At 44.1% G+C, this 25,442-nt stretch overlaps 1 protein-coding gene across 1 annotated transcript in view; it reads right to left on the reverse strand.

Annotated features, from left to right (window-relative positions):
• Window positions 1-2,359: 2,359 nt before the first annotated feature.
• LOC100452621 (talanin) overlaps window positions 2,360-25,442 on the reverse strand; it is a 32,575-nt gene continuing 9,492 nt past the window's right edge. Inside the window, 8 exon segments of the mRNA XM_063727237.1 lie at window positions 2,360-2,454; window positions 6,447-6,512; window positions 12,375-12,382; window positions 16,195-16,252; window positions 16,255-16,284; window positions 17,068-17,296; window positions 17,298-17,333; window positions 17,764-17,851. Of these exon segments, the coding sequence (XP_063583307.1) occupies window positions 2,360-2,454; window positions 6,447-6,512; window positions 12,375-12,382; window positions 16,195-16,252; window positions 16,255-16,284; window positions 17,068-17,296; window positions 17,298-17,333; window positions 17,764-17,851 (610 nt within the window).

The following is a 25,442-nucleotide window of genomic DNA, read 5'->3' on the forward strand; positions in this document are numbered from 1 at the left end:
TTAGGAACTCTTACGAAGTGCTCTGGCTAGGCTCTGGGGATAGCATAGTGAAAAATGGAGTCAAAGACACTGCCCTCATGAAGCTAATAGTCTAGTAGGGAACATCATCATTAGATAAGTAATTACATGGCCAATTAATTCATCATAATTATGTTAAATGCAATGAAGGAACAAAGTAGGGTCTAGGAGCACAAACAGCGGAAAGGCCTGGACTCCCTAGAGGAAGCTGCATTTCATCTGAGACCTGAGAGACAGCATGAGTTAGCTGATGACTGGAGCAAGAGGAGGGGACTCAGACAAAGGAAGCCCCATGTTCCAAGGCCGTGAGCCCGCCAGTTGCAGCATGGCAAAGGATTTGGAGGAGGGCCTGAGAGGGTGTGAGGAGCTTGGCTGGACAGCTTCAACCACGTAGACGTCCACCATAGAATTATTTACAAGAGTGAAAAACTAAAAGGATGAAACAAAACCAGATTCCTAAATGTCTAAAAATAAAGAATTGGTTAAATAAATTATGGTGCATCCATTCAAAAGAATAAATAAATCCTACAAAACCTCCTGTATCGTAGAAGACTATCTCATGATAAAGAAAGAAATTCATTATACAGTATATTGTTTCATGAACAAAAGTTACAAAACTGTATACACTGTGTAATCCTGTTTTTATTCAAGAAGAATAGTATGTACAGGCACAAAAACACCTGGGAGCAGATAAGCCAACATGTTAACAGCGGTTACTTCTGGGTGGTGGGATAACACTTATCTCTTGCTTATCTACACTTTTACAATGACCTTACACACACACTGCCTATGGTATTTTTGCAACAAGAATCTTTTTCTAAAAAGTGTATTATGTTGGCAGTTCGATGCAGGGTTGGAGCGCACGGGCCCTTGGGTTGGGCAGATGGGTTTGGCTCTACCCATCACAACCCTGAAACTCTGCGTACGTTTTTGTGAGCCTGACTTGCCTATCTGTAAATGCATGGTGGTTGCTGTGAGGATTAAATGAAATAATCCGTAGAAAGTCTGTGCCTAGCACAGAGTCTGGCCCATCAGCAATAGCTCCACAATGTTAACCAGTAATATTGAAAATAAATATAACCAATGTTTACAGATGTTTACCTTAGAAGTGATTCTTCTGGCTACTCAGTTAGGTTTATTTAGGACCATGTCAGAAGATGACGGCCACACTCTACAATTGTGGTTACTCACATTGAGCCCATATGGACAGCAAGGAGGGTGAGGAGGAGTTCCCAGAAGCAGGCTGGGGCTGAGCAGAAGGGTTCTTAGGGCAAACCATGAGACTGACAGATTCCCTCTACTGCCCATACCTTATTCCCTTCCCTCCCCTCTCTCGCCCTCCCACCCTTTTCTCTCACCTTCCTGCCACCACTTCCTTGCTATTTTGGACTCTGAACTGTAAATTCCTTTGAGGCCAGAGGTTATGCATTAGACAGCTGTCCATCAGTTCCCTCACATGAAGCATGTTATTGGACCTAGTTTATAGCTACCCTCTTGGCTGTTATAAGCAGGGGGACCTATTGGAGACTTCCCCATTGGGTGGGGCATTAGAAGACAGTGCTAGTGATGGGAATGGAAGGGAAATGCAGATGTAAGAGATATTTAAAGGGAAAATGAAAGGTCTTGGTGAAGGATGAAGAGAGCACAAACTTTGCATCAAACTTGCAATCCCAGCTCTAGTGTTTTAAAGCTACTTTTAGCTTTATTCTCAGGCAAATTCTTTAACTTCTCTAAGCCTCTGTTTCCTCATTTGCAAAGGTAGACAATATTGTCTACCTCCTTGCTTGTATTAAATGAGGTAAGGTGTGAAAATATCCAGTGTGGGACCCGGCATTCTATTTAGATCCATTTTCTTTTCCTCCCTCCGAGCTTTGAGAGCATGGTTGCCAGAGGAATGGTGGAGCCATTCAGAGATGTAGGAAAGTAGCAAGCCAGCTTATTTCATGGGTAAAGAAGCCTTTGACTTGGGGCATGTTGACTTTGAGGTGCTGTTAAATCCATCTGGCAACTTAATGAGGGATAGGCACTAGTTTCTAACCCACCTTCATAACTTATACCCATTGTTATGGGAGGATTAGGAGGAGATGATGGCTTAGAAGGTGTGATGGTTAATACTGAATGGCAACTTTATTGATTGAAGGATACAAAATATTGATCCTGGGTGTGTCTGTGAGGGTGTTGCCAAAGGAGATTAACATTTGAGTCAGTGAGGGGGAAGTTGCCATCATGCTGTAGAGGCTCTCTCCCAAGTAAACTCAGGTGGATACAGGGCAGGGCATCCACAATCCACCACCATGGCCTTATCACACTGTCTTTTTCACCTGTTTTCTTCTTATTTCTGTTAGCTGCTTGAAGGCAAGCCCCAAGGAAAGCATATGACACCGTGCCTTACAACTAACAGATGTTCAGTCAACAAACCAATGATTGTCGATTTGCCTATGAAGACAGAGACAAGGGAGAAAGATTAGATTCAATAACTGGAGTACCTTGTTTAGAGCCCAAGACTGGGCTTGCTGAGCTGGCTGCTGTGAAACCCAGCTATTTGGCCAAAGCAGCACACTTCTAATCTAGATTATTTTAATCATGCAGATATTACCTAGAATTTCAGAGAGAGAAAGAGACAGCATGTTCTCAGGAAAAAAATAAAAAACAAAAAACAAAAAAAACCCCTGAGTTTGAGCAAAAGTGGGAGAGGATTTAATGAAGGCACTTACATGTGGGACTGCAGTCTCCCATGAATGGAGCAGCATGAATTGCCCTGGGAGGCCTTTGGCAGGGCTTCCTTAAGACAGGACACTGGCCCATCCAGTCACACAATATTTATGCTTTTTAGACTTTAAAAGTATTTTTTGTGGTCAAAAGTGCTTCCACCCTCGACTTGCTGTGGGTAATGATTGCTAACAAAATAAAATAAAGCTAAAATGCTTTAAAAGGTGTGAACCCCTGCAGAAAACTATACTAGAACTTGACTGCTATGGACTGAATTGTGTCCCCCAAAATTCATATATTGAAGCCCTAACCCCCAATATGACTGTATTTGGAGCAAGGGCCTATACAGAGCTAATTAAGGTTAAGTGAGGTCATAAGGTGGGGCCCTTATACAACACGATTAGTGTCCTTATAAAAAGAGGACAGGAGACCTCTCTCCATCAAGTGAGGACACAGAAAGGATACAGATTCCTGAAAGCCAGGAAGAGAGCTCTTAGCAGAAACTGAACTGGCCAGCACCTTGACCTTGAACTTCCCAGGCTCCAGAACTGTGAGAGAATAAATCTTGGTTGTTTAAGCCACTCAGTCGATGGTATTTGATTATGGCATCCCCAACTAATACGCTCATTCTAGCCCCATCCCAGCGGCCCATGCTGAAGTCCCAGAAGCAGGATTAGCAAAATGAATCTTATACTAGAGCAGGGCTTTCTCATCTAAAAGTTTTATGATGTTCTTCATCACAGCTAAGAGGGAGAATTTGGCCAAGAATTTTTATATCCATCCCAGAATCAGTGAGCCAAGGTCCCCTAGCATGTAGCCCAATGCCTGGGTCATAGTATAAGCTCAATAAGTGTTTGGTGGCTGTAACTTTGGAACATCCCAAGTCTAGACTGGAGGTATTTTACCTCCTTTTCCTGGGCTCTTCGGCACTGCCTTTTCTCTAATGTCACTTAATAGGTGCTAAGAAAGTGCCTCTCAAAGCTACCTACAATCATAATCTGGGTTCAAATTCCTAACTGAGTGATCTTGGGCAAGTTAAAAGTCTTGGTCTGGGCTCCTCCAGAAAAGTTCAAATCCAGATTATTTGGGAGGAACAGGAAACACTAGTGTGGTAGTAGGAAGAAGACAGGGAAAGAAAGGCAGACAATGGAGTTGCATTCTCAAGAAAGCTGCCACTGTGGGCCACTGAAGCTTACTGCATGGGGGACTGTGGAAGCCAGCATACAGCACATGCCTCAGAATCAAATCCCATCCTGCCACCACAGGGCAAGGGAGCCAGGGCATTTATAAATCAACTCCTGCCAATTATTTGTTGACAGCTGCTCCTAGAGGAAATCTATTCCCCAATACATCTGGCCTGCTGCGTGCAAGAACACACCAGGCTCCAGAGGCCAGTGGAAGCTCTCGGGCCAAGATCCTGCATTTGGAAGATGAGCTGGTAGGTGCTGAAATGATGAGGGCCAAAAAAATGTGGGTGGGGTACACACAGCATCTGCCATCTATAAAAGGAAGTCTAGTACCCTATTCCATTAAATGAGTTTGTTGTTGTAACACACTCGGAACAGTCTATGGTATATAAATGTTATAAGCGTGTGTGGCAGACTGTATTTTTCATATGGGGACACAGTAATTTTCTGGTCCCATGTGCTCTGCTAGAACCTTGCCACTCTGTATTCTGGGTGGAGTCTGTTTCCTCTCCCCTTGGACCCAGAGGGACTTTGTGACTTCTCTGATGCAGTTTGTTGCAGAAGTGAAGCTGCTGGTTTCTACAGCTAGGTCATGGAAGGTGATAAGGACCCGCCTGCTTCTGTCTCTCTCTGTGTGTGTGTGTGTGTGTGTGTGTGTGTGTGTAGAGAGAGAGAGATAGAGATAGATACAAAACACACACACACACACACACCCTTGAGAGCCCTATCCTGAAGCCACCATGCTGCAGAGATCACATGAAGAGACAACGTAGGAATAGAGAAGTCCAAGAAGCCTCAGCTGTTGAAGTCCCCAGTGAAGTGCCACCTTGGGTATAAATGTGTATACATTTAGTGATGATGCCTTTGATATGACCCTAGCCACTAATGACTAATGACTAGCCACCTAATGACTGCAACCACCAAGAGAACCTGAGCTACATCTGCCCAACTACTCTCAACCTGAATTCCTGATCCACAGAAACCTCGAGAGATAATAATGATTTTTATTTTCAGATGCCACATTTTGAGATAACTTCTTATGTAGCCATAGTAACTGGAACAGTGCTTGATAAATAAAATAAATATAATCTCACCTCCTCAACTTATAGGTCCTCCTCAGAGAGTAAATGAAATCTTCATATTCTAGATTCCACATTTAAGCAGGTGGGTCTAGCTCAAGCTAATGTTCTAACAATCAGATCTTGACAAGATTAGACTTTGCAATATGCAGAGGGTTTAGTTCTGGACTGGACATGTGGTGCTTCCTCAATGTTCATTTAGATCATCTTCCATTCAGGGGTATCCTGCATATCTGATCACTCATCCCTACCTCCAGCAGGAGGTCCTGAATGGTCCAAGCCATTAGGGAAATTCAAGCATCTTGCCACAGTGATTGGACCACACAAGTGAAGCATAGCCAATCAGTACTTGGCTTTCCCCTAGGATTGGTTAGGAATGGAATAATCAGCACCACATCTGGGACTGTTGCTGAAGAATCTAGGGCATAAAAGCATTCTTTCTCCAGGAAGTGTTGGATTCAGACATGCATGCCGGAACCACTGCAATGATTTTGATACCATGGGGGAAGCCAGCCTGAGGATGGAATCAACACACAAAAGAGTCAAGGCGAAGAGAATTACAGAGAAATGAATCTAGAGCCTTAATAAAATCATGCTTAAAGCCCAGAGTAGATCTACACTTTCAGGTATGGGAGTCAAGATGTTGTTTTCATTGTTTAAACCATCTTAATATGGATATACTATTACTTGGAACCAAACGCGTCATAATTAATTCTGGTACCAACGCATCAGATATTGTCACAAAACCTAATCCACTCCTGTTCTACAGAGTTGGAAAAGAGGATCAATGTGTAATCTATATAAACCTTTTCCAGCACTTTCTGTGGACATTTTTGTATGAAACCTTGAGTTCTGCCAAGAAAATAACTACCATTTTCCTGGCTATATCTTTGATATAAATGTGCATACATCTAGTGGGTGTATTAATTTCCTAGGGGCTGCTGTAAACAAAGTACCACAAATTGGGTGGCTTAGAACAACAGAAGTTTATTGTCTCACTGTTTTGGAGAGCAGAAGTCCAAGATCAAGGTGTCCACAGGACCATGCTTCCTCTGAAAGCTCCAGGGAAGGATCTGTTCCAGGGCTCCCTGAGCTCCTGGTGGCCTCAGGTGTTCCTTGGCTGGTTGATGGGTGTGTTCTCTATGTCTCTATGCATATCTTCCCTCTATGTGTCAGTCTCTGTGTCCAAATTTCCTCTTTTCACAGTACACGAGTCATATTGGCTTAGGGCCTATTGTAACACCCTCAGATTAACTTGATTCCTTTTTTACATCCCTATTTCCAAAGATGGCCACATTCTGAGGTACTGGGAGTTAGAATTTCAGTAATATCTTTTGCCGGTGGGGAGGGGATGCAATTCAGCCCATGACAGTAGGGTAGAGGAAGTGGACAAGGAGGGTATACATGAGGAGGACAAGACATCAAATATAGGAAAGTTAAAAAAAAATCTTACCAATCACACAGTTTTGGAGTTGTCCAAGTGTAAGAAGGCTGATATTCCTGCTTTGACTTGTAGAGACTGGGGTTCCTGACTGAAGACACTTACTCTGCAGAGATACAGGGATAGAGATGAACACAGAGCCTGTGTTGCCTCTTTTTTGTAGCCTAGATGTTTTCCTTACAACAATTTCTGTTTTGTTGGGTGGTTTCTTTTTTCTTTCTTTCTTTTTTTCTTTTCTTTTTTTTTTTTTTTTTTTGAGGGAATACACACAAAGCTTTGACTTATATTATTCTCATTGCATCCAACTGAATGAAATTTATGAAGCCTCTTGCACAATGTATTCATTGTTTGGGTTGGGATAATTGAAGTGTCAGGAATATTTGCTTATTGAAAACAACTCAGGACAGTTCTGTGCACCCAAATGGGCCAGGGCCACAAGACATGCCACGTTCTGGACAGCTGTGTCCTGTTGTCTTTTACAGCAGGGGCACCTTCCCAGGTAAATTAATTTCACACCTGGGAAAGAGCAGTGGGTTAAGAATTAGAGGGCATTATTTTTAACGTGGACTTCACAATTCACTCACTGTGTGACTTTGAATAAATCATTTAATGTCTCTGGACTTCAGAGTTTAATGGACATAAATAACATGGTGTTTTCTACCTCATAGGGATACTGTGTAGCTCAAAAAGGAGAATCTATATGAAATAGTTCAGAAATCATAAAACACCATCCAAGTGTGTATCATTTATAATAAAAATTAATCGTGTCTACTTCTGCTCAAAGTAGAACTTTGAACTAAGGAAGAAAATGGGCCAATGTTCTCATTATTCTCCATTTTCTTTCCAAGATCCATCCTCCACACCTTTCTGACCTGCTCTGTGCTTCGGGAGACTGAGCACTGCAGATTGCATTGGCTAGACTTCCTTGTCTTGTGGCTTCTGGGTCGTTTGGCTAATGAGAAGTGCTTATAGGACATAGGGAGGTGGGAGGAGAGAAACGTTGGGGTATTTATTCGTCTTGCTCTTCTGGGCAGTAGCTATGTTCTCCTATAGCCACCACTCTGATTGGGCACCTGGCTCTACCCCTTTGGCCCTCTCTAGGCTTCAAGTAACTCCATTCCCTCTGCTCCCCTTCAGGATGAGGAGGATGACAGTGTATGAATGTGGCTGGTCCTTGGTGCCTGACTCAGCAAATGGCCTCTGCATCATCACTCTTCAACACTTTGAATGCACCGTCTGGTTCTTGAGGGACTCTGACGCATGCAGCATCATGACCACGATGTGGGCGGTAGCGTAACTCTTTCTGAGGGAATACTCTCTCTCTTTGGGAATGGTCTGAGTTTTCTCTTTTCTTTAGCCATTGAGCAGGTCTGCAATGTGATGTTTCCCTTGTAGAAACAAGCACCAGTGGATCAGGAAGAACTATAAGGATTGGAGGTCTTCACTGTCTTCCATCAGCAATTGGAAGGTTTCATTAGGTTTCCTGGGATGCCAGGCCTCTGTTCTTTCTCTGGTACCTCCTGTCCCTCCCTATATTCAGGCATTTTCTGAGTTCAGTCTGCCCTTCTCTGGAGGTTACCCCCCGATCTTTCCTCTGCCCTCATCTCTTGCCTGTGCCTTCAGGGCTCCTCAGTGACTCTCCACATGGAACACAGCCTCTTTTCTCTTTCCCACACCCCAGCCCCGGCTTCCCTATTTCTGTTCATGCTGCCCAGGCTTGGAATTCCGGCTCATCTCTCACACCTCTAGTCACTCCTTATGTGCAAGCAGGCACCAAGAGCATTGCTTTCTCCCTTCCCACGAGTCCCTGCAGTCCTCCCTGCACTCTCAGTGTCTCTTTACTGGACCTCTCTCTAGTTCTGAGTTTCTGTGGCAGGATGTCCAGTCAGCCTTCCTGCCTGCAGTCTCTCCTCAATCCTATACAGACGATAGACTTCTGCCACCTTCGTTTTCCTAAAACTTGGCTTCCATTGTGCCCCTTCTCTCTGTGAAAACCTTCAGTGACTCTGCTGTCCACCATACAAAGTCTGAACTCCTGACCCTGGCATTCAAAGCCCCGCACAGTCTACTTCTTGACCTACTTACTACCGAACAAGCCCACTCTGCTCTCCCTGCTCCCCTGTGACTACATCATGGGCTTTCCAGCTTCCACTGCCCCAGAAATTCTGCCCTCCTCCCTCCTGGTGTGAATCTTGCCTATTCTTCCAAGCTGAACCCCAATGCCACTTGCTCTCTGAAATCTTCCTTGACCACTATAAGTGACAGTGAGGCATCTTTTCTTTCAACCCCTCTTCCTTTTCTTTCAAGTTCCAGGACATATTTGCTGAACTGAACTTCGGCTCCTAAGAATGTTGTTTGCATTCGCCATTTGAGGCTTTTAGCTCCCTGACTTATATTGCTGTGCTGTTAGAACATGGTTTGGACACACATGTCTTGCATAGTATTAGGCCCTTACTATTTACCGAATGATTATATGAATATGGAAAACATCAGCTTATCCAAACTGCGGATCATCAAGAGATTGGACACATATATGTATTTTGCAAGCTCATAGGTCCCTGGCACTAAGGTCATACATCTACTCAGGTAGGCTTTGGGTCTAAAACGGAACAGGGATGATGATCACCAACATTAAAATATCTACAACTTATTGAATACCTGCTGTGTGCCAGTGCTTCACATGCAAAATCTCTTTTCACCTTTATAACCAACTTATATTATTATTATTACTAACTGTACTTTATGAACCAGGAAATGGAAGTTCAGAGCGACTAAGCAAATAAATCTAGTGGGGGGCAAGGCTGAATTTGAACCTGAGTCTGAGAATGCTCAAGTCTGTTTTATCAACCTATCAGCAGGCAGCCTTTGGAAGTATCCTGCAGGAGCCCCCGGGAGTGTGGAGTATTAAGTGTATAATGCATATGTGGCACTTGTCTACCTTATCTTCCTTCCAGTGAGGGCAGGAATCCTATCCTGCTGCTGCCTGTATCTTCACAGTGATGCCAACGACTTGGCTTTGCATATAATCAGCACTCACTAATAATTTATTAGTTGATTTTTGTCTCTCCTCCACTTCATACTTGATTTTCAAGTGTTTTATTTTGTTTTTGAGACAGGGTCTTGCTCTGTCACCCAGGCTGGAGTGCAGTGGTGCGATCATGGCTCATTAGAGCCTCGAACTCCCAGGCTCAGGTGATATTCTCACCTGAGCCTTCTGAGTAGCTGGGACTACAAGCATGTGCCACCATGGCCGGCTCAAGTGTTTTGTTTTTTGTTTTTTTTTGTCAAAGGATCTGGCTAGGATTGCACTATAGGTTTGAATAGGAATTCTCTTTCCACCCCACCAACACCATAAAATATTTAGTTAACGTAATTATGTGTCTCTAGAGGTCTCCCCTTGAAGGGCCTTGGTACTGTGTCAACTTAGCTAAGTTGGAAGTATTTCCCAGAACTGTCTTCCCTGTGTGGTTGTAGATTAGGACTGACCACAAGAGAAGTTTGCATGAGACTGGGAAGGCAGAAGGGAAGGAAGCGGTAGCCACTCTTTGTGGATTAGTGTAGGTGTCAGGCAGGCCCCATAGCTCATGCTGACCTAATGGCTCATCCTCTTGTCATGGAGCAGTGCCTGGGCCTGCAGCTGCTTCAGCTCCTACCCAATCTCCTCCTTCAGATTCTTGCATTGCAAACTTACTGTGTGTGCAGTCTCATGGAGAAGGTGTGGGCTTCTGCAGGTTCCCCACATTGTCAAAATTGGAGGCAATAAGAGGCATACGTGGGGTCCACTCTGCCCTCATTGTTCTAAGGCAGGAGAATAGGGTCTGAAGGCAGGGAACGGAAGGCCAATTCATGATGACTTCCTAGAACTAAATCAAAAGGAAAACCCTAGCTTTCCATGCCCAAGTAACAAAAGGAGCAGAGGCTACTCCCTTTGCACTGCCCCCAGCTGCCCTTCTGCGTGGCAGATGAAAAATTGAAAATAGCTCTGATCAGTCCCCTCCTGCAACCAGTCAGACTGGTCATGGGCCAAGTCTTCATTTGCATAGGGCGTAACTTTGTAACTTCACTTCAGCCTCTGATTGGTCGCTTTCTACAACAAATCAGACTGGTTGCAGGCCACTACTTCATTTACATAGGGTGTACACCTAGTAACCAACGAGAAAACTCTAGAGGGTATTTAAAGGCCAGAAAAATCTGTAACCAGGCTCTTGAGCTGCTTGCTCAGGCTGGCTCCTGCCTTGTGAGTGTGCTTTCATTTTCAATAAATTGCTTTTGTTGCTTCGTTCTTTCCTTGCTTTGTTTGTGCATTTTGTCCATTTTTTTCATTCAAGATGCCAAGAACCTGGACACCCTCCACTGGTGACAGTTCTAATTTTTCTCATGCTTCCAGTTAATGTTGCTCTCCTTACATTAGATCCAGCCTTCTTTCCTGATTACCAGAGCTGCCCAGCTACAGCAGCTATAGGCCCCCACCAGGTACAGAAGCAGTTTGCCATCACCCCCTTCACCAGCTCCCACAATCGTGCTCATCTTAATAACAAATCCCTAGTTCTGTATCACTCAGAGTGGCCCTGCTTCTCTGATTGAACCCTTGTGGATTCATCCCTCTTCCTTGAGTCCCCAGGATATGGTGTCTCTGGTCACATGGCCACCTCAAAGAAATGTGTTTATGGTAATTGGGCAAAGTCACTGTTAAAGCAGGAGGAAAACCTAGAATTGGCGAGATTCTCACTCTTACCCTTTCCCTCCCCACAAGGCTATGCTGTTTTCTAAGGCAGGAGCTAGATCCATTTGTCTTATGGTGAAACCCAACTTAAGACACTTCAGTATTATTCAAGTCTCTACCTGCCCCAGCAAACCTGGGCTGAACTCAGCTCTGATGTCACCACTTTTTGAGGTTGTGTAGCCACCTTCGACCTTTAGTGGTTGCTCTCAGATATCACTGGCATCCAGGGCACCTGTGCATGGAGATGGACTTGTAGTTAATCACAGGTGGACTAGAGTACGAGGTTGCCTAAGGGGCTGTGTCCCAGAGCATCTGAAGACTGCTCTTCAAAGGTATCTGCCTTTGACCAGGTGTTTGAAAATCTAAAATGTCACCATTAATAGCCATCCCTGTGGATTACTCTTCTTGGTGTCTTGTTATTAAAAAGCCATACACCTTTGATAAAAGAATCATTTGCAGAGTGTTGTAGAAAGAATGTGGTTTCTGGAATCAGATGGCTCTGAAATCAATCTACTTCTGCCATTTAAAATAGTTATGAGGCTGCAATAAAATAATTATTTAACCTCTTCATGCTGCAATTTCCTCACCTATTAAAGTGAGGATAATAATATCGAATTTGATATCCAAGACAACAAATGTGAAAGTATCTAACCCAATGCTTGGCACGTAGGTGACCCTGAATGAATGTTAGCATTTACTCCTGATTTCCTTTTCTTGAATTAAATAATGCCTTGGAATTGCTAGCAAGGCCCTGAATGGGCATCATTGCTGTTGCTTTCTCATCACAGTTGGGATCTAGTGGGTGAGAGGGTGAGGGTCTGCTGTGAGTGTGTATATGTGTTTCAGTAGGATGGCGGGGGGAGAGAGAGAGAGCACAGGTTAGAGTTAATAGCTAGTTTTAGAAGAGAGATTAGGTTATCAGAAGAGGAGGTAAGTTTGTTTCGAAAAGCTAGCTTATTTCCATCTACCTTTCTCCATTTCCATTGCCACCATCTTAATTCAAGTTGCCTTCTCCTTCCTGGATTACTTCAATAGTCTTATCTGGTTCTTCTGACTGTTCTGATCTCTTTTTACTTTATTCTTTTATTTGAAGCCAGTGATCTCTTTTAAATGTAAATCGATCTTACTTAACCCTCTGACCCTTTCCATTATACTTGGCATTCATTTAAACCCTAATCATGACCCGGAAAGTGCTCTATAGCGTGGCCCCTGTCTACCTTCCTCCCTTAGCCTTCTCTCCCTCCTCGCCTCCCACTCAGTAACTTTTATTTACACTAGAATTCTCCCAGCTCCTTGGGGCAGTCAGCTCAAGACCTTTACTCATGCTCCTCTCTCTCTCTCTGTCTCACATACACACACACGCTTCCACTTCCATGTTTTTCCATTACACTTAATTCTGCTGGCTGACTCCTACCCAACCTTCACATCTTTATTCAAATGTGATTTCTTCAGAGACTATCCTGACTTCCCAAACAAAAGTAGGCTTCCCTCTTGTTCTTTCTTGTAAAAGATCTCGTGTATGTCTTGTATATTTTTCTTCTTATTGTCTCTATCACATTTCAAAGTGATAGAATTGTGTGTGTTGTTTCTTTCTGAAGTGTTGCTTCCCCTATAGAGTGAGTCCACGACAGTCCCATTTTCCCATTGTGTTGCCACCAGCCAGCCCACTGCCCGGCACAACAGTCTCAATAGTGCTGGTTTATGATGAACAAACACGGTGTCACCCTGGGACAAGTCTATCTGTATGGGATTCAGATTTTCTCCTTACAAAGGAGCCACAATTCTTTAGTTTGAGTCTTATAAAAGCCACCCAGAAAACCACACATCCTGTTTACCTCTATATTAATTTTTTGTTTCCTACTTTTTCATTTTTAAATTGAGACATAATTTGCACAGAGTAAACTGTACAAATATTAAGTGTGCAGATGGTGAGTTTTTGATACATACACACCCATGTAATCATTATTCCAATCAAGATATAGAATAGTCCAGCAGCCAGTAGGCTATTTCGTGTCTTTCTAATTCCATAAACCCTACCTGCACACTAGCTAAGGTAACCACTACTCTGATCTCCTTCTCTGTGGATTAGTTTTGTCTGCTTCAAAATCTTATGTCAGTGGAATCACACAGTGCATATATTTTGGTGGCTGGCTTCTTTGGCTCAACATGTTTTCAGATTAATTCAAGTTGCTGTATGTAGCAATTGGTTTTTTAAAAAATTACTGAATTGATGAGTAGTCCTTCATTGAATGTTTAATTTCCCCATTTGACTATTGCTGGACATTCAGTTGATTCAAGTCTGGGCAATTATGGACATACTTGCATATGTCTTTTGGTGCACATGTCTTTGGGTTTAGAAATAGGAGTGGAATTGGTGGGTCTATACATCTTTAAGCCAGACTCTTTTGTCTTCTGCCTCAGCCTTCACAAAATCCTGGCACAGCTCAGCCACAATTTTCCAATGTGATAAGGCAGAGGTGGTTATCTACATTGTGGCAGGCTTTTTACCTGCAGGAATCCCTCATATGGCTTTTCTTTAAGTTCATTTCATGGGTTTCTGTGAAGGTCATTTAACTGTTTGATGCTGAGTCTGTGGTCATGATAGCGTCCTGGAAAATGTCACAGGATCTTTAGGGTGTCACTTTGCCAGCTGGAAACCTCTGTTGCCAGTGGAACCTTTGCCCAAGTTTTCCTCGGGACCGCTGGGCTCATTCCACCCACTTGGCCCCGCAGGCTGCACTCAGCTCTAGCTACTGGCCAGATTCCACACCTGTCAAGGGTGAGCCATGCGCAGAGTGGTGAGGGATGTGTGAGTGTGAAGGGGTTCTGGCCACTGCACACAGCCAGGCATGCCGGCTGCAGTGGGGAGGCCAGCTCCAGGCGCTGGCTCTGTGCGAGGCTGATGGTGGACCAGGCGTGCTACAAGCAGCTTCCATTGTGGGCACTGAGAAACACAGGGGTGCCCAGAAGCTTGGAGACACCAGGAACCACAGAGCCCTAAAGAAGGTGTCACAACACTGGCCTGGGGAGCCCCCCGGTCTGAACTCCTTGAAGGGCCACAGCTCTTCTCTCATTATGGAGAGCGGGGGTTATGTTTTACCCCTGTTTGTATTATAGCTCCTTCAGTCCCACCATTTGGCAGGTCCCAAGTTTTTGTCTTGTGTCCAGGAAGAATGGAGTGCCTGGACAACTGGAGGGTGAGCAAGGTGGAGAGGAGCTTTACTGAGTGACAGAACAGTTCTCAGGAGACACAAAGTGGGTAACTCCTTTCCACAGACAGGTCGTCCTGGCAAGTGTCCAGCTCTCAGTGGAGACGAGACCCATGGTGGGTAGCTCGTATCTGCAGGCAGGTCATCCTAAAGAGTCAAGGAGACCGGAAGTGGGTAGCTCCTTCCCACAGCTGTTAGTCCTGACTTCTGTCTGAGTCTGGCTGAGTCCAGGGTTTTAATGGGCTCAGAAGTGGGGAAGTGTGTGCTGATTTGTTCATGCGCAGCCATGGGCAAGCCTGGCAAAAGCACCATAAGTTCTCACTCTGGGCCTTGGACTCCACCCAGAACTGGCAGCCTGGTCCCCAGGATTCAGGCTGTCCCTGGCTTGAAGGTGGAGTTTCACTACAGACCTGCCCCTTTCTGGCCAGTAACCTGCCTGCCTCTCACCATCAACATGCCGTCCATGGCACCTTGGCTGTTTGTGCCAAGGGGCGCAGGCCTGCGCTGAGCCACCTTCAGCGCCCCCAGCCTCCCTCTGGCACTGTTGGTGCCCAAAGTCCGGAGGGGGCCAAGGTAGAGGGTGGGCTGCGGGTCTGGCATGTCAGTGCTGCCCTGAGCACCCGCACCCTTGGTCAGGTTGCGACAGTGCACAGGATTGGACACAACTTTGCTCCAAAATCAGAGCTGGCGCCGGGAGTGGGGAGAGGCCAGGGAGCAGGAGCAGACATTTCCTAGCCTAGCAGGGGCAAGGGGGGGCTTCCTGGCCCCAAGAGCAGAGGGATGCCTGGGTCCAGAGCTGCGGCTGGTTACTGCAGGGGCACCCGAGAGCGCAGGGCTCCCTCCCCACCAACTTGGTGGGGACCGGGACTCCCACCTGTTCCTGGCCCCGGGTGGCTCCGCAGAGCACGCAGCCCTGGTTGCGCCTCCCCTGCTGCAGCTGGCATCCCCCCAGCGGCTGCTCCAGATGGGCTGCTGCCGCCATCAATAGGTCAGAACAATTTAAAATCATAATCTGAAGGGCTCCTGCCATTGGAGCTTCATCAGACACCATGATAAATTATCTCTAAAGTAGTAGTCTGAGCCAGTAAGAAAACATTATTCTATTCATTTAAATCACTGAATTACAGACACATTTCACGGGAATGTTTTTCTAATTACAATGATCTTAAGACAATTGCTTTGGCTGTTTCTATGAAATGCTGTAGCTATTCCTGATGTATTATTTATTCATTGGTTTATTGCCAGGAGTAATATTGACTGTTTGCTCTATCCCTGTCATGGGAGGCTTTCTGACATGACTGTGTAGTAATTGTTTTCCCTGTCTACAGGAACACATAGGGTTAATAAGTTGTGGCCATTAGACAACATTCACCAAATTCTGGGTGCCCTTTTCCCAAAAGATAAGTTACACTGAAGGAAGAAAGGTATAATCTGCAAATTCGCATGCTAAAAATCTCCTTCTCTAGAAAGGATATTTGCTTGTTGTTTTCATGTTTCTCCTTCCAAAGAATTTACAAATATTTTCCTTAATTCCTTGCGTGAGACCAGAAAATTTCAGCTTTTGCCCCAGGCAAGGGAATAAATACAATTAGAACATCTTTCCCATTTGAGGCAGTGGGCCACTTCTCTAGACCACAGAGGGCCCACCTCTCCTAAGAATTCTTGAATTCTGCTCTTAAGAATTCAAGAGGCTTACCAGCCTGGGAGGCTGGGACCACCCAGATGGAGATGAAGTGAACTTTCAGCAGAGAGAGGGAAGCACCTGGAAAATACCTGGATTCTGCTTTGAGTGGGAATGCAGAGACAACCACATGTTTTGGACACCCACCTCTCAATGTCCTGGAGTCCTAAGACATCCTTCTCATTGTGATGAAAAGTCCCCCCCAAAAGGGAAATAGCACCCAAATTTGGCTAAATCCTGAAACAGAATTAAATGACCACACTGAATTCTCATGATAAGTCTTTGAGGAAGATGTCATCATCATCCCCAATTAAAAATTTTATATTTTTACATTTTATTTTATTTTATTTTTTTATTTTATTTATTTTTGAGATGGAATCCTGCTCTGTCACCCAGGCTGGAGTGCAGTAGCGCAATCTCAGCTCACTGCAACCTCGGCCTACTGTGTTCAAGTGATTCTCCTACCTCAGCCTCTCAAGTAGCTGAGACTACAGGCATGTGCCACCACGCCCGGCTAATTTTTGTATTTTTAGTAGAGAAGGGGTTTCACCATGTTGGCCAGGCTGATCCTGAACTCCTGACCTCAAGTGATCCGCCCACTTTGGCCTCCGAAAGTGCTGGGATTACAGGCATGAGCCAATGCACCTGGCCCCAGTTCAAAATTTTAAACTGAGGCTCAGAGAGGCTGAGTATCCTGACTGAGGTCACACAGCTTCTAAGTGATAGAATGGGGATTTGAACCCAGGGAGCCCAACTCCAGCCTGAGGGACTGAGAAAGAGTGAGCTCCAATTCAGGGTGTCATCTTCCCATCCTCCACTCCACCTTTTTAAGCCTCATCTGAAAATATCATGCAAGATCACCTTTACCACACAGAGGAGAGGAAGAAACAAATAAATATGGGGGAGGAGGAAATGGAAAATAGAACTCCTACTGGGGTCTAGCTATTAATATGTCTGCCCTGTTCCGACACTTGAATAGGTCTGGTTCTGAGTCTGCTACTGAAAGGAACCAAAAATGACCTTGAATTGAAACTCCTGCATAGGGAGGTGCTGTGATGAGCTCAGAGAGACCACAGCACGACTCTGCAAGTGCGTTCAGCACAACGTCACGGTTGCTTCCAGTCGGCCAGGGGGATGCTGATGAGGTGGTTTCCAGATCTGATGAATTACCTGACTGCCAACACCAAACTTGGGTTTTCCTCTCTGCAGGATGGAGAGGTTGGAAGACGAGATGGTCTTTCCAAGGGGGGAGCCTGTTTCATCAGTGGCTTCTTTAGATGTGTTGACTTTGTGGAAGAACCCCAGTTAACAGGAACATAGGGAGGGGTTTTCTTCAGTAAGTACCTATGTCAGCTAATCCCTTACCTCTTTAATCTCATCTTCCATTGTTTTCTCTGCTTTCTCTGCCTCAGCACACTGGCTTTTTACTGTCCCTGGAACATGCAAGGCACACTCCTGCCTCAGGGCCTTTGCATGTGCTCTTTCTGCTGCCTGAAATCTTTCCCCCACCCATGGCTTGCTTCCTCTCCTCTCACGCCTTTCCTCAAATGTCCTGTTCTGAGTGAGACCTTCCCTAGTTACCTGTTCTAGCAACAATTGCATTGTCAACTCCACCTCCCTCAACACGCACACATACACATTCCCACTCCCCTTCCAGCTTAGTTTTCTTGTTAGCGCACTCCACCTTACAATCTCCTATGCATAATACTGACTTACCTTGTTTTTGACTGTCTCCCTTAGCTGAAGGTAAGCTCCGTGCAGGCAAGGATTTTTATCTGTTTGGTTCCTCTCTGTATTCCAGCACCTAGAATAATAAGTAGCTAGTGCTCAATAACAACATGTTGATCCGTGCGCAGTGGCTCACGCCTGTAATCCCAGCACTTTGGGAGGCCAAGGTGGGCGGATCACCTGAGGTCAGGCATTTGAGACCAGCCTGGCAAACATGGTGAAACCACGTCTCTACTAAAAATACAAAAATTAGCTGGGCATATGCCTGTAATCCCAGCTACTCGGGAGGCTGAGGCAGGAGAATTCCTTGAACCCAGGAGGTGGAGGTTGCAGTGAGCCAAGATAATGCCACTGCACTCCAGTCTGGATGACAAGAGTGAGACTCTGTCTTGAAAAAAAAAATGTTGAACGCACAAAGGAATGAATTTATTAATCCTAGCCCTGAGATTTAGTAACCAGGCAGGCTGTAAAGAGTTAGTTAACTTCCTTTCTAAGCTTCATTTCTGCAACCGTAAATTTAGAATGAGAATTCCTATTCTCCTTGTGAGCTGTGCTTTTTCAACAGGATTACAAAAGGACACACCCAGCACAGTACTCACACGGACTCAGTAAGAATTGGCTTAATGATTGTGCGTTCAATGAAAGAATTACCAATAATAGTGGCAAGCATTTGTAGAGTATTTCTATGAGCCAGGCACTGTTCTAAACATGTACGTTTATTAACCCATTTAATCTTTACAACATCCTGAAATGCATGTGCTATTGTCATCATCATCCTAGCTTTAAAAATAAAGAAACTGAGGGGGTAACTTTCTCAAGGCCACATGACTAATAAATCACAGAGCCTGGATTTGAACTCAAGCCCATCTATCTCCAACGTCCATATCTTACCCACTTCGACATACTGCTTCCCTATAGCAAGAAGATGTAATTTACATAACAGAGGCACAGGAAATTCCATTTAAGTCATGAAACCTCCTATTTACAAATTTTAGTTTTTAAACTTGTAAGATGTCTTCTTGGATCAAATGTGATGATAATTCAATTTCTAAATCAACTGGAACATTTAGATGGAGGCCAAATTGTATTTAACTCCAAGCCATGAAATATCTTTGGCCATGAAATGCTACCATTGTGGAGATATTTGTAAATTATGTTTTATTTAGACACACTTTGTATGAACATATATGAGACACAGTTTTAAATAGACAGCAGTGTCATTTAGTTTCCAAACCTGAGTGGAAATAAAAACCAGGGCAGTGTAGACACACCCTAAACCTAGCACCTTCTTTTGAGGCTGCTTCAAATAATATCATCCTGATTTTTCTTGTGAATTGGCTTCGATCACTTGTGATTCCTGTGCATCTAGCATGTCTCATAACCGGCAGTCATTCACAGCCTATTTTAAGTGTGAGCATTCAAATGCTAGGTTTCGTTCATGAGCAACAACTCAGGCCATCTTCTCTGTTCACAGTGCTGGCTCTACAAGTCACTGCACACTCAACAGGGAGGTGCATGCACACAAACTTTCCAAATCGTCTTTAAACGTTTTCAGTTCCCTTTTTTCTTTTTTTGGTTTCTATTGCCTTCCCAGTAATGGCTAAGACATTGCCAGTTTGTCTTGCTTCTTGTGATTTCTCCAGATGGCCTTATGGCCCAGGAGATCAGTTGGGACGAGGTGTTAATATCCCACTGATTTTAATCTGGCTTTTATTTTTTGTTGCAAGAAACATAAATCTATTCGAGCCAACTCAGGACAAAGGGATTTCACATATTGCATTACATTACATTATTTTTAAATGGTAAATCCAAGAGCAGGAGCCATATCAGACCCTGGCCTTAAGGAATCCAGAACTTGAAGGTGCTTCTAGATTCAAGGAAACTCAAAGGTGCTTCTAGATTCAAGGAAGCTCCCAGGTCTTCCACAGTAGGAGTTCATGGATGTTTGATTTCTATGGTTAAGCAACAAATGCCATGTCTTCTTCTGCTCCCGGTACTAACTGATGGTTATTTGTTTGTTTCAAGTTTAGGGCCCTCGGAGAGAATCTGATTGGTCCAGTTCATCTTTCAAAGTAGTCTGCACCTCCCTCTTCAGCATATGGGTTGTCTGCCTTTGGCTCAGGTGCCCTGCCAGGGCCAATCATCTATGGATAGAGGAAGTGGGGCACTGGGTACTGAGTATGGCTTCCTGGGCCTGTCCCTTCAGCAGAAAGTGTGGGCAGGATGGGTACCCTCAGAAGAGGCTGTAGGTGGGTTGGCACAGTGTTGACCTTTCCACAATATCATTGTGCAAGACACTGATGTCATATAGCCAAGACATATAGTGGTGTATCAAGGTAAGATGATATTGTATTGACAAAGTTACAAATGCAACTCAGAAAGACATCTACAAAGCCACATGCATATATGTTTGCAATTAGCATGCTTAAAACATGAAACAATACCATTATTCCTTTGTGATATGTTTTATCTAAAAATATTTATTCTTTTGCCCAAGTTCAGCTGTCAAACTCCATGGCTTTCTCAGGCAGGGCCTCCCAGTTTTGGTGAGCAAACTGCATTCAGCACAATTTCAGCCTGTGCCATTCATAGAGATTACAATGGGATGACTAAACTGAAGCCACATTAACCTTTACAGTTGCCAGCCAGTTATTGAGGTTTTGTTGTGATTGAGCTAGTGAAAACCTATTGATTTGTTATCACCATTGACTCAGTGTCTATAATGCTTTGGGCTACAGCTTTAAACATAGGCCGAATGAATACCCACATAAATTCAGAGGTCCCGTGTGTCAAATATATTATGCACATGGTGTTGGTGATCTCTCCTTTGAAGACTGGCCCGCTTCCACCCAGGGTCCCTGTAGAACAATGGCTCTATGATGGGACATTTTGATTGAGGTAGGGATGTTAAGGAGCATGAGTTGCCCTCCAGGACTGGATGCCTTGCTGCAATGTGTGTGAAGGTTGTGGTGGGGGCGGGGGAGAGGAGCTGCTGATATAAAGGCAGAAAGCATGGCAAACTTGGCCTGCATGACAGTTCTGGTGAATGAAAACCCCCAGACAAAGACCAAATACCTGGGTTCGAGGTAATTGTCTTAAGAAAATTCACTACTGATGGTGGCGTCGTTGATCTGCATTTGTATGAACTGCAGTCTCGATTTTTGAGTTCTCAGCAGAAACCATTCTCTTGTGTCACCTAGGGTGCACAGGCTTCTAGGTGTGTTTTTCTTGTGCCCCATATCACTTTCGGTCTATATTTTTAAAATATCTACCTGATTTTTCTTTGCCCTTGGATGAAAATTTCTTTTAAGACAAAATCATTGTCTGATTCATCCTGGTGTTCCTGCTATGGCTTGGAATATGCCAGGCATTCAATAAATATTTGTTGGATGAATGATAGTAAGAACCTAAATTGCCTTTTGAGTCACCAAATTGACCATGATCCATGTTGTGCTCTCTGCTCAGTGGCAGTATTTGGCACAGGGGAATGTCTGAGATGGCATCATTGCCAATCAAAGCTATTTTCAGGGTCAAGTATAACTTTGCAAATATCTCTAATGTAGTTACTGTGAAAACACCATCAATATATCTTGTAATATGTGAAAGGGTGTACAGGCTCCACTGATTACCAGAACAAGGATGGAATTCCTAAGGACAGACCAGGCAAGTTCTTTGAGTGAAGACAAAGAGAAGGAAGAAGATGTAGAAGAGGAGGAAGAGTAGGAGAGGAGGATAATAGCTGGCATTTATTGACAGTTTGTTATGTGCCAGGCCTTGTCATAAGCATTTTGTATGTATTAACTCATTTAATATTCACAGAAGCTCTATGGGGAAGATACCATCATCCCGTTTTACAGATGAGTCTGGTGCAAAATAGGGCAGGTTGCCTTTCAGTCCACACAGTCTGCTTTGCAGGACTCCTTGGACTGCACTTCTCCTGGGGTCTTCCTCTCTCCCTCTCTTTCTGTTCCTTGGCATTCTAAGGAGGCCTTGGGTAGTCAAGGTGATCATTGTAATTTCATCTTAGGGGGCCATGCTGGCTCTTTACTGGTCTCTTGGAGGTAAGCCTAGATCTTCAATATTTTTCAAAATAGAGTGTCTGTAAAATGGAGAAATCCATTTCTTGCTGATATTTAGCACTCTGAGAACATAACACTGATGTAGTATTTTTTCAAAACAAAACAAAATCCTCCTTCACAGGTTTGAGAACGGGAAGAGATGAAGCGGGAGGAGGAGTCAGACAGCCCTGATCTGCCACAACTGTGTGAGTAACCACTACAACAGTCACTGTGTCTGCTTGGGCAGATCCATTCTTCCAGTCTTGCCAGAAGAAGGCATTCACTGCCTTGAATCTGCTCTGACTTTCAAAGACACTACTCTAAAAGCTTCAATATTACTTGGCTAAACAATAGCCACTTCCCAGGAAGGTCTCCTTATTTCCCATCTGTTTTGATTGTTGACATTTTGGTTTGGCAATAGGGAAAGCTTCACCAGAAGCTGGAGCCCATGTCTAAGGCAGAGAGGCTAAGTCAATGGCAGAAAGGTTAGATTTGTTCCTGATAGACTGAAAAAAATTTACCCTTCCAGGAACTTAGGTATCCTGTGTCCAAACTGCACATGCAGGAGCAAAGATTACATAATTCTTCAGATATTTTTAATATACTTGACCAAAGTGGAGAATTGAGACGGCATCCAGAGTTCTGGTTTGGCAACACAAATACTTACCATTAGTCAGGTTTCTCCAGAGGGACAGAACCAATAGGATACGTGTTTATATAAAAGGGAGTTTATTAGGAAGAATTGGCTCACATGATTACAAGGCAAAGCCCCATGATAGGCCGTCTGCAAGCTGGAGGTGAGAGAAGCCGGTAGCGGCTCATTCTGAGTCCAAAAGCCTGAAAACCAGGGTAGCTGACAGTGCAGCCTTCAGTCTGTGGCTGAAGGCCAGAGCCCCTCCCAGCAAACCACTAGTGCAAGTCCCAGAGTTCAAAGGCTAAATGGAGTGTGATGTCCAAGGGCAGGAGGAGCTGAAGGGAGCATCCAGCACTGGAAAAAGAAGGAAGTTAGAAGGTTTGGCAAGCAAGGTGATCCCACCTTCTTCCACCTGCTTTGTTCTAGCCGTGCTGGCAGCCAATTGGATGGTGCCCACCCACAATGAGGGTGGGTCTTCTTTTTCCAATCCATCAACTCAAATGTCAGTCTCCTCTGGCAACACCCTCACAGACACACCCAGAAACAACACTTTATCAGTCATCTAGGCATCCTTCAGTCAATCAAGTTGACACCTAATATCAACCATCACCAGTTCACCCCTTGTTAACTTGGCACCCATACACATCTCCTGAAATCATACCAATCTCCAAATAAAGACAATAATAATGTCATAATTACATCTAATGTAATACAACTATCCTTCATACAACCAGAAGTACACTGATTCTAAACCTAAATGCTGTTACATAAAGCATTGGCATTCAATAAATACTTGTGGAATGAATGAATGAATAGAAAAAGTCTAGAAAGGTATCAAACAGAAATGTTGAAAGTAATTATTCTCTCTTTAAATAGCTGCATGTTCCAATTTTTCTATTATAAATATGTATTTGTTTTATAATAGTTTTAAAAATATAACTTCAATTTTCCAGGAACTTACTGATTTGCAGCTGAAGTGAGGGCAAAGATCGAGCTGGGTTTTCCCAGCTTTAATATAGGCAAGCTCCGCTTTATTGTGTGTGGCACAGCAGCAGCCCCTGTGGTAAGTTCCTGGAAGACTGGGCCCTTTTCAGGATCTAGATCAAGTTAATACTTTCTGGTCGATGGGGAAGTAACTACTTTGTTCTCTGAGCAAAGGGCTTCTTAAAAATCACAAGATATTAGAGGTTGCCTTGCCCAATTTTCCTAGTTTCCAGATGAAGAAACTGAGTCCAGAGAGGTGGTTGGCCTGGAGAATGTCAGTCATGAAACTGTATTAGAATGCAGGTCTTCTAACTTTAAACACATTTATCCTTTCCACACTGGCACAGCCAGAGACCGGAAAGAAACTAGTGGCATCCTCAACTGGGTCACTGAGGGAAATTTAATAAAGGGACACTTTTAAAGGTGTGGGCAGAGTTTGGAAGACCAACAAAGGGAGTGAAGTACTCCAGGTTGTGCAAAAATGGAGAGCTGTTACTGCCTGAGGCCCAGACAGGCAAGCATGGGGGCTGTTATAGAACCTGAAAGAGCAGGAGTGCAGAGAAGGTGGCAGACAGACAGGCACTGGGGCCTTCCATAGGGACACAGCCAATCTGCAGAGACCTAGTAGTAAAGGTGAGAGCTGGGGAATAAACAGTCCAACCTCATTCTTTTCCCAACTGAAAGCCAAAGGCCAAGGGAGTTTGTTGATGCAGCTCAAAGAGATGGGTGTCCTAGGGCACAAAGCATAGTAAGAAAGGGCAGAGAGGGAATCTGGAGGGGCCTATGCAATGTACCCAGCACACTTGCCTTCTGGAAGATCAACTTAGTCCTATCATCGCCCTTTGCTGTTTGCCCTTTGATTTGATTTGGCTTCAAGTCAGTAATAACCTGGACAATTGAGGTTCCATTTTAAAAACTATTATGATACAAAGAATACATATTTATAATAAAAAACCAGAACATGCAGCTATTTAAATAAATTTAATGACTTTCAACATTTATGATTGACACCCTTTGAGATGTTTTCTATTCGTTCATCCATTCATTGCTGCCATAAATATTTATTGAATGCCAAGGTGTGCCAGGCTATTTCAGATGTATGCATGTAGAAGAAAATAAGATAAAGAAACATCTTTTCTTTTCTTTCCCTCAAAGAGCTAACGTTCTAGTGGGAGAGGAGTCACAGTAAACAAGATAAATAACCGCAATGATAGAATGCAAGACAGTGATGAGATTGTAAGAAGAAAATGAAAGCAGGGCCAATAAATAAGCGTGTCATGGGGAGTTATAATTTTAAATAAGGTGGTCAGGGAAGTGTGTGTGTGTGTGTGTGTGTGCACGATGAGACAGCAAGAGAGGGCACCAGCATGCAATGGCTGCCCTTTGGGCTTTTCCTCGGCTAACTGCTGAGTGTTCAGGTAACAGGGAGTGTAGGTGGTGTGACTTCTCCCCTCCCTCGCAGTTTCAAAATGTCTCTTTTTAGATTTTTTTAAAGGGCAAAGCTTTCTCCACTCCATATATTAACCACTTAAAAAGTGCCATGGGGAATCCTTAGCATAAGTTTATTAGCCAAATTCTTGGTGTATATCTGTCCCTTTATAGCTGGGTGACTTGGGGGAAGTCATTTGACCTCTTTGAGCCTCAGCTTCCTCATTTGTAAAATTGAGGGTTTGGGTGACAATTAAAGGAAGTAAGATTAGATCTGTGGGGGGCCTAGTGGCCAGGACATAGCTCATATCCTATAGATAATAGTTTCTTTCCTTCTCTGGGTAGGTGTGTTCTGCTAGTATTATGGACCTGAGATCCACAGAATGGGGAGTTGACTGAACAGCCTATTAATAATAATAGCTGGTGTCAACTGGCCACCTATGTGCTAGGCAAACCCTTTACCTGTGTGATCTCATTAAATCTCCACATTTTAAGATAAGGAAATGCAAGCACAGAGCCCCCTTGCACAGGTGGTAGGCTGCAGAACCCAGGCTCAAGTCCTA

This window comes from Pongo abelii, chromosome 8, assembly GCF_028885655.2.
Source record: "Pongo abelii isolate AG06213 chromosome 8, NHGRI_mPonAbe1-v2.0_pri, whole genome shotgun sequence".
Classification (NCBI taxonomy): Eukaryota; Metazoa; Chordata; class Mammalia; order Primates; family Hominidae; genus Pongo; species Pongo abelii.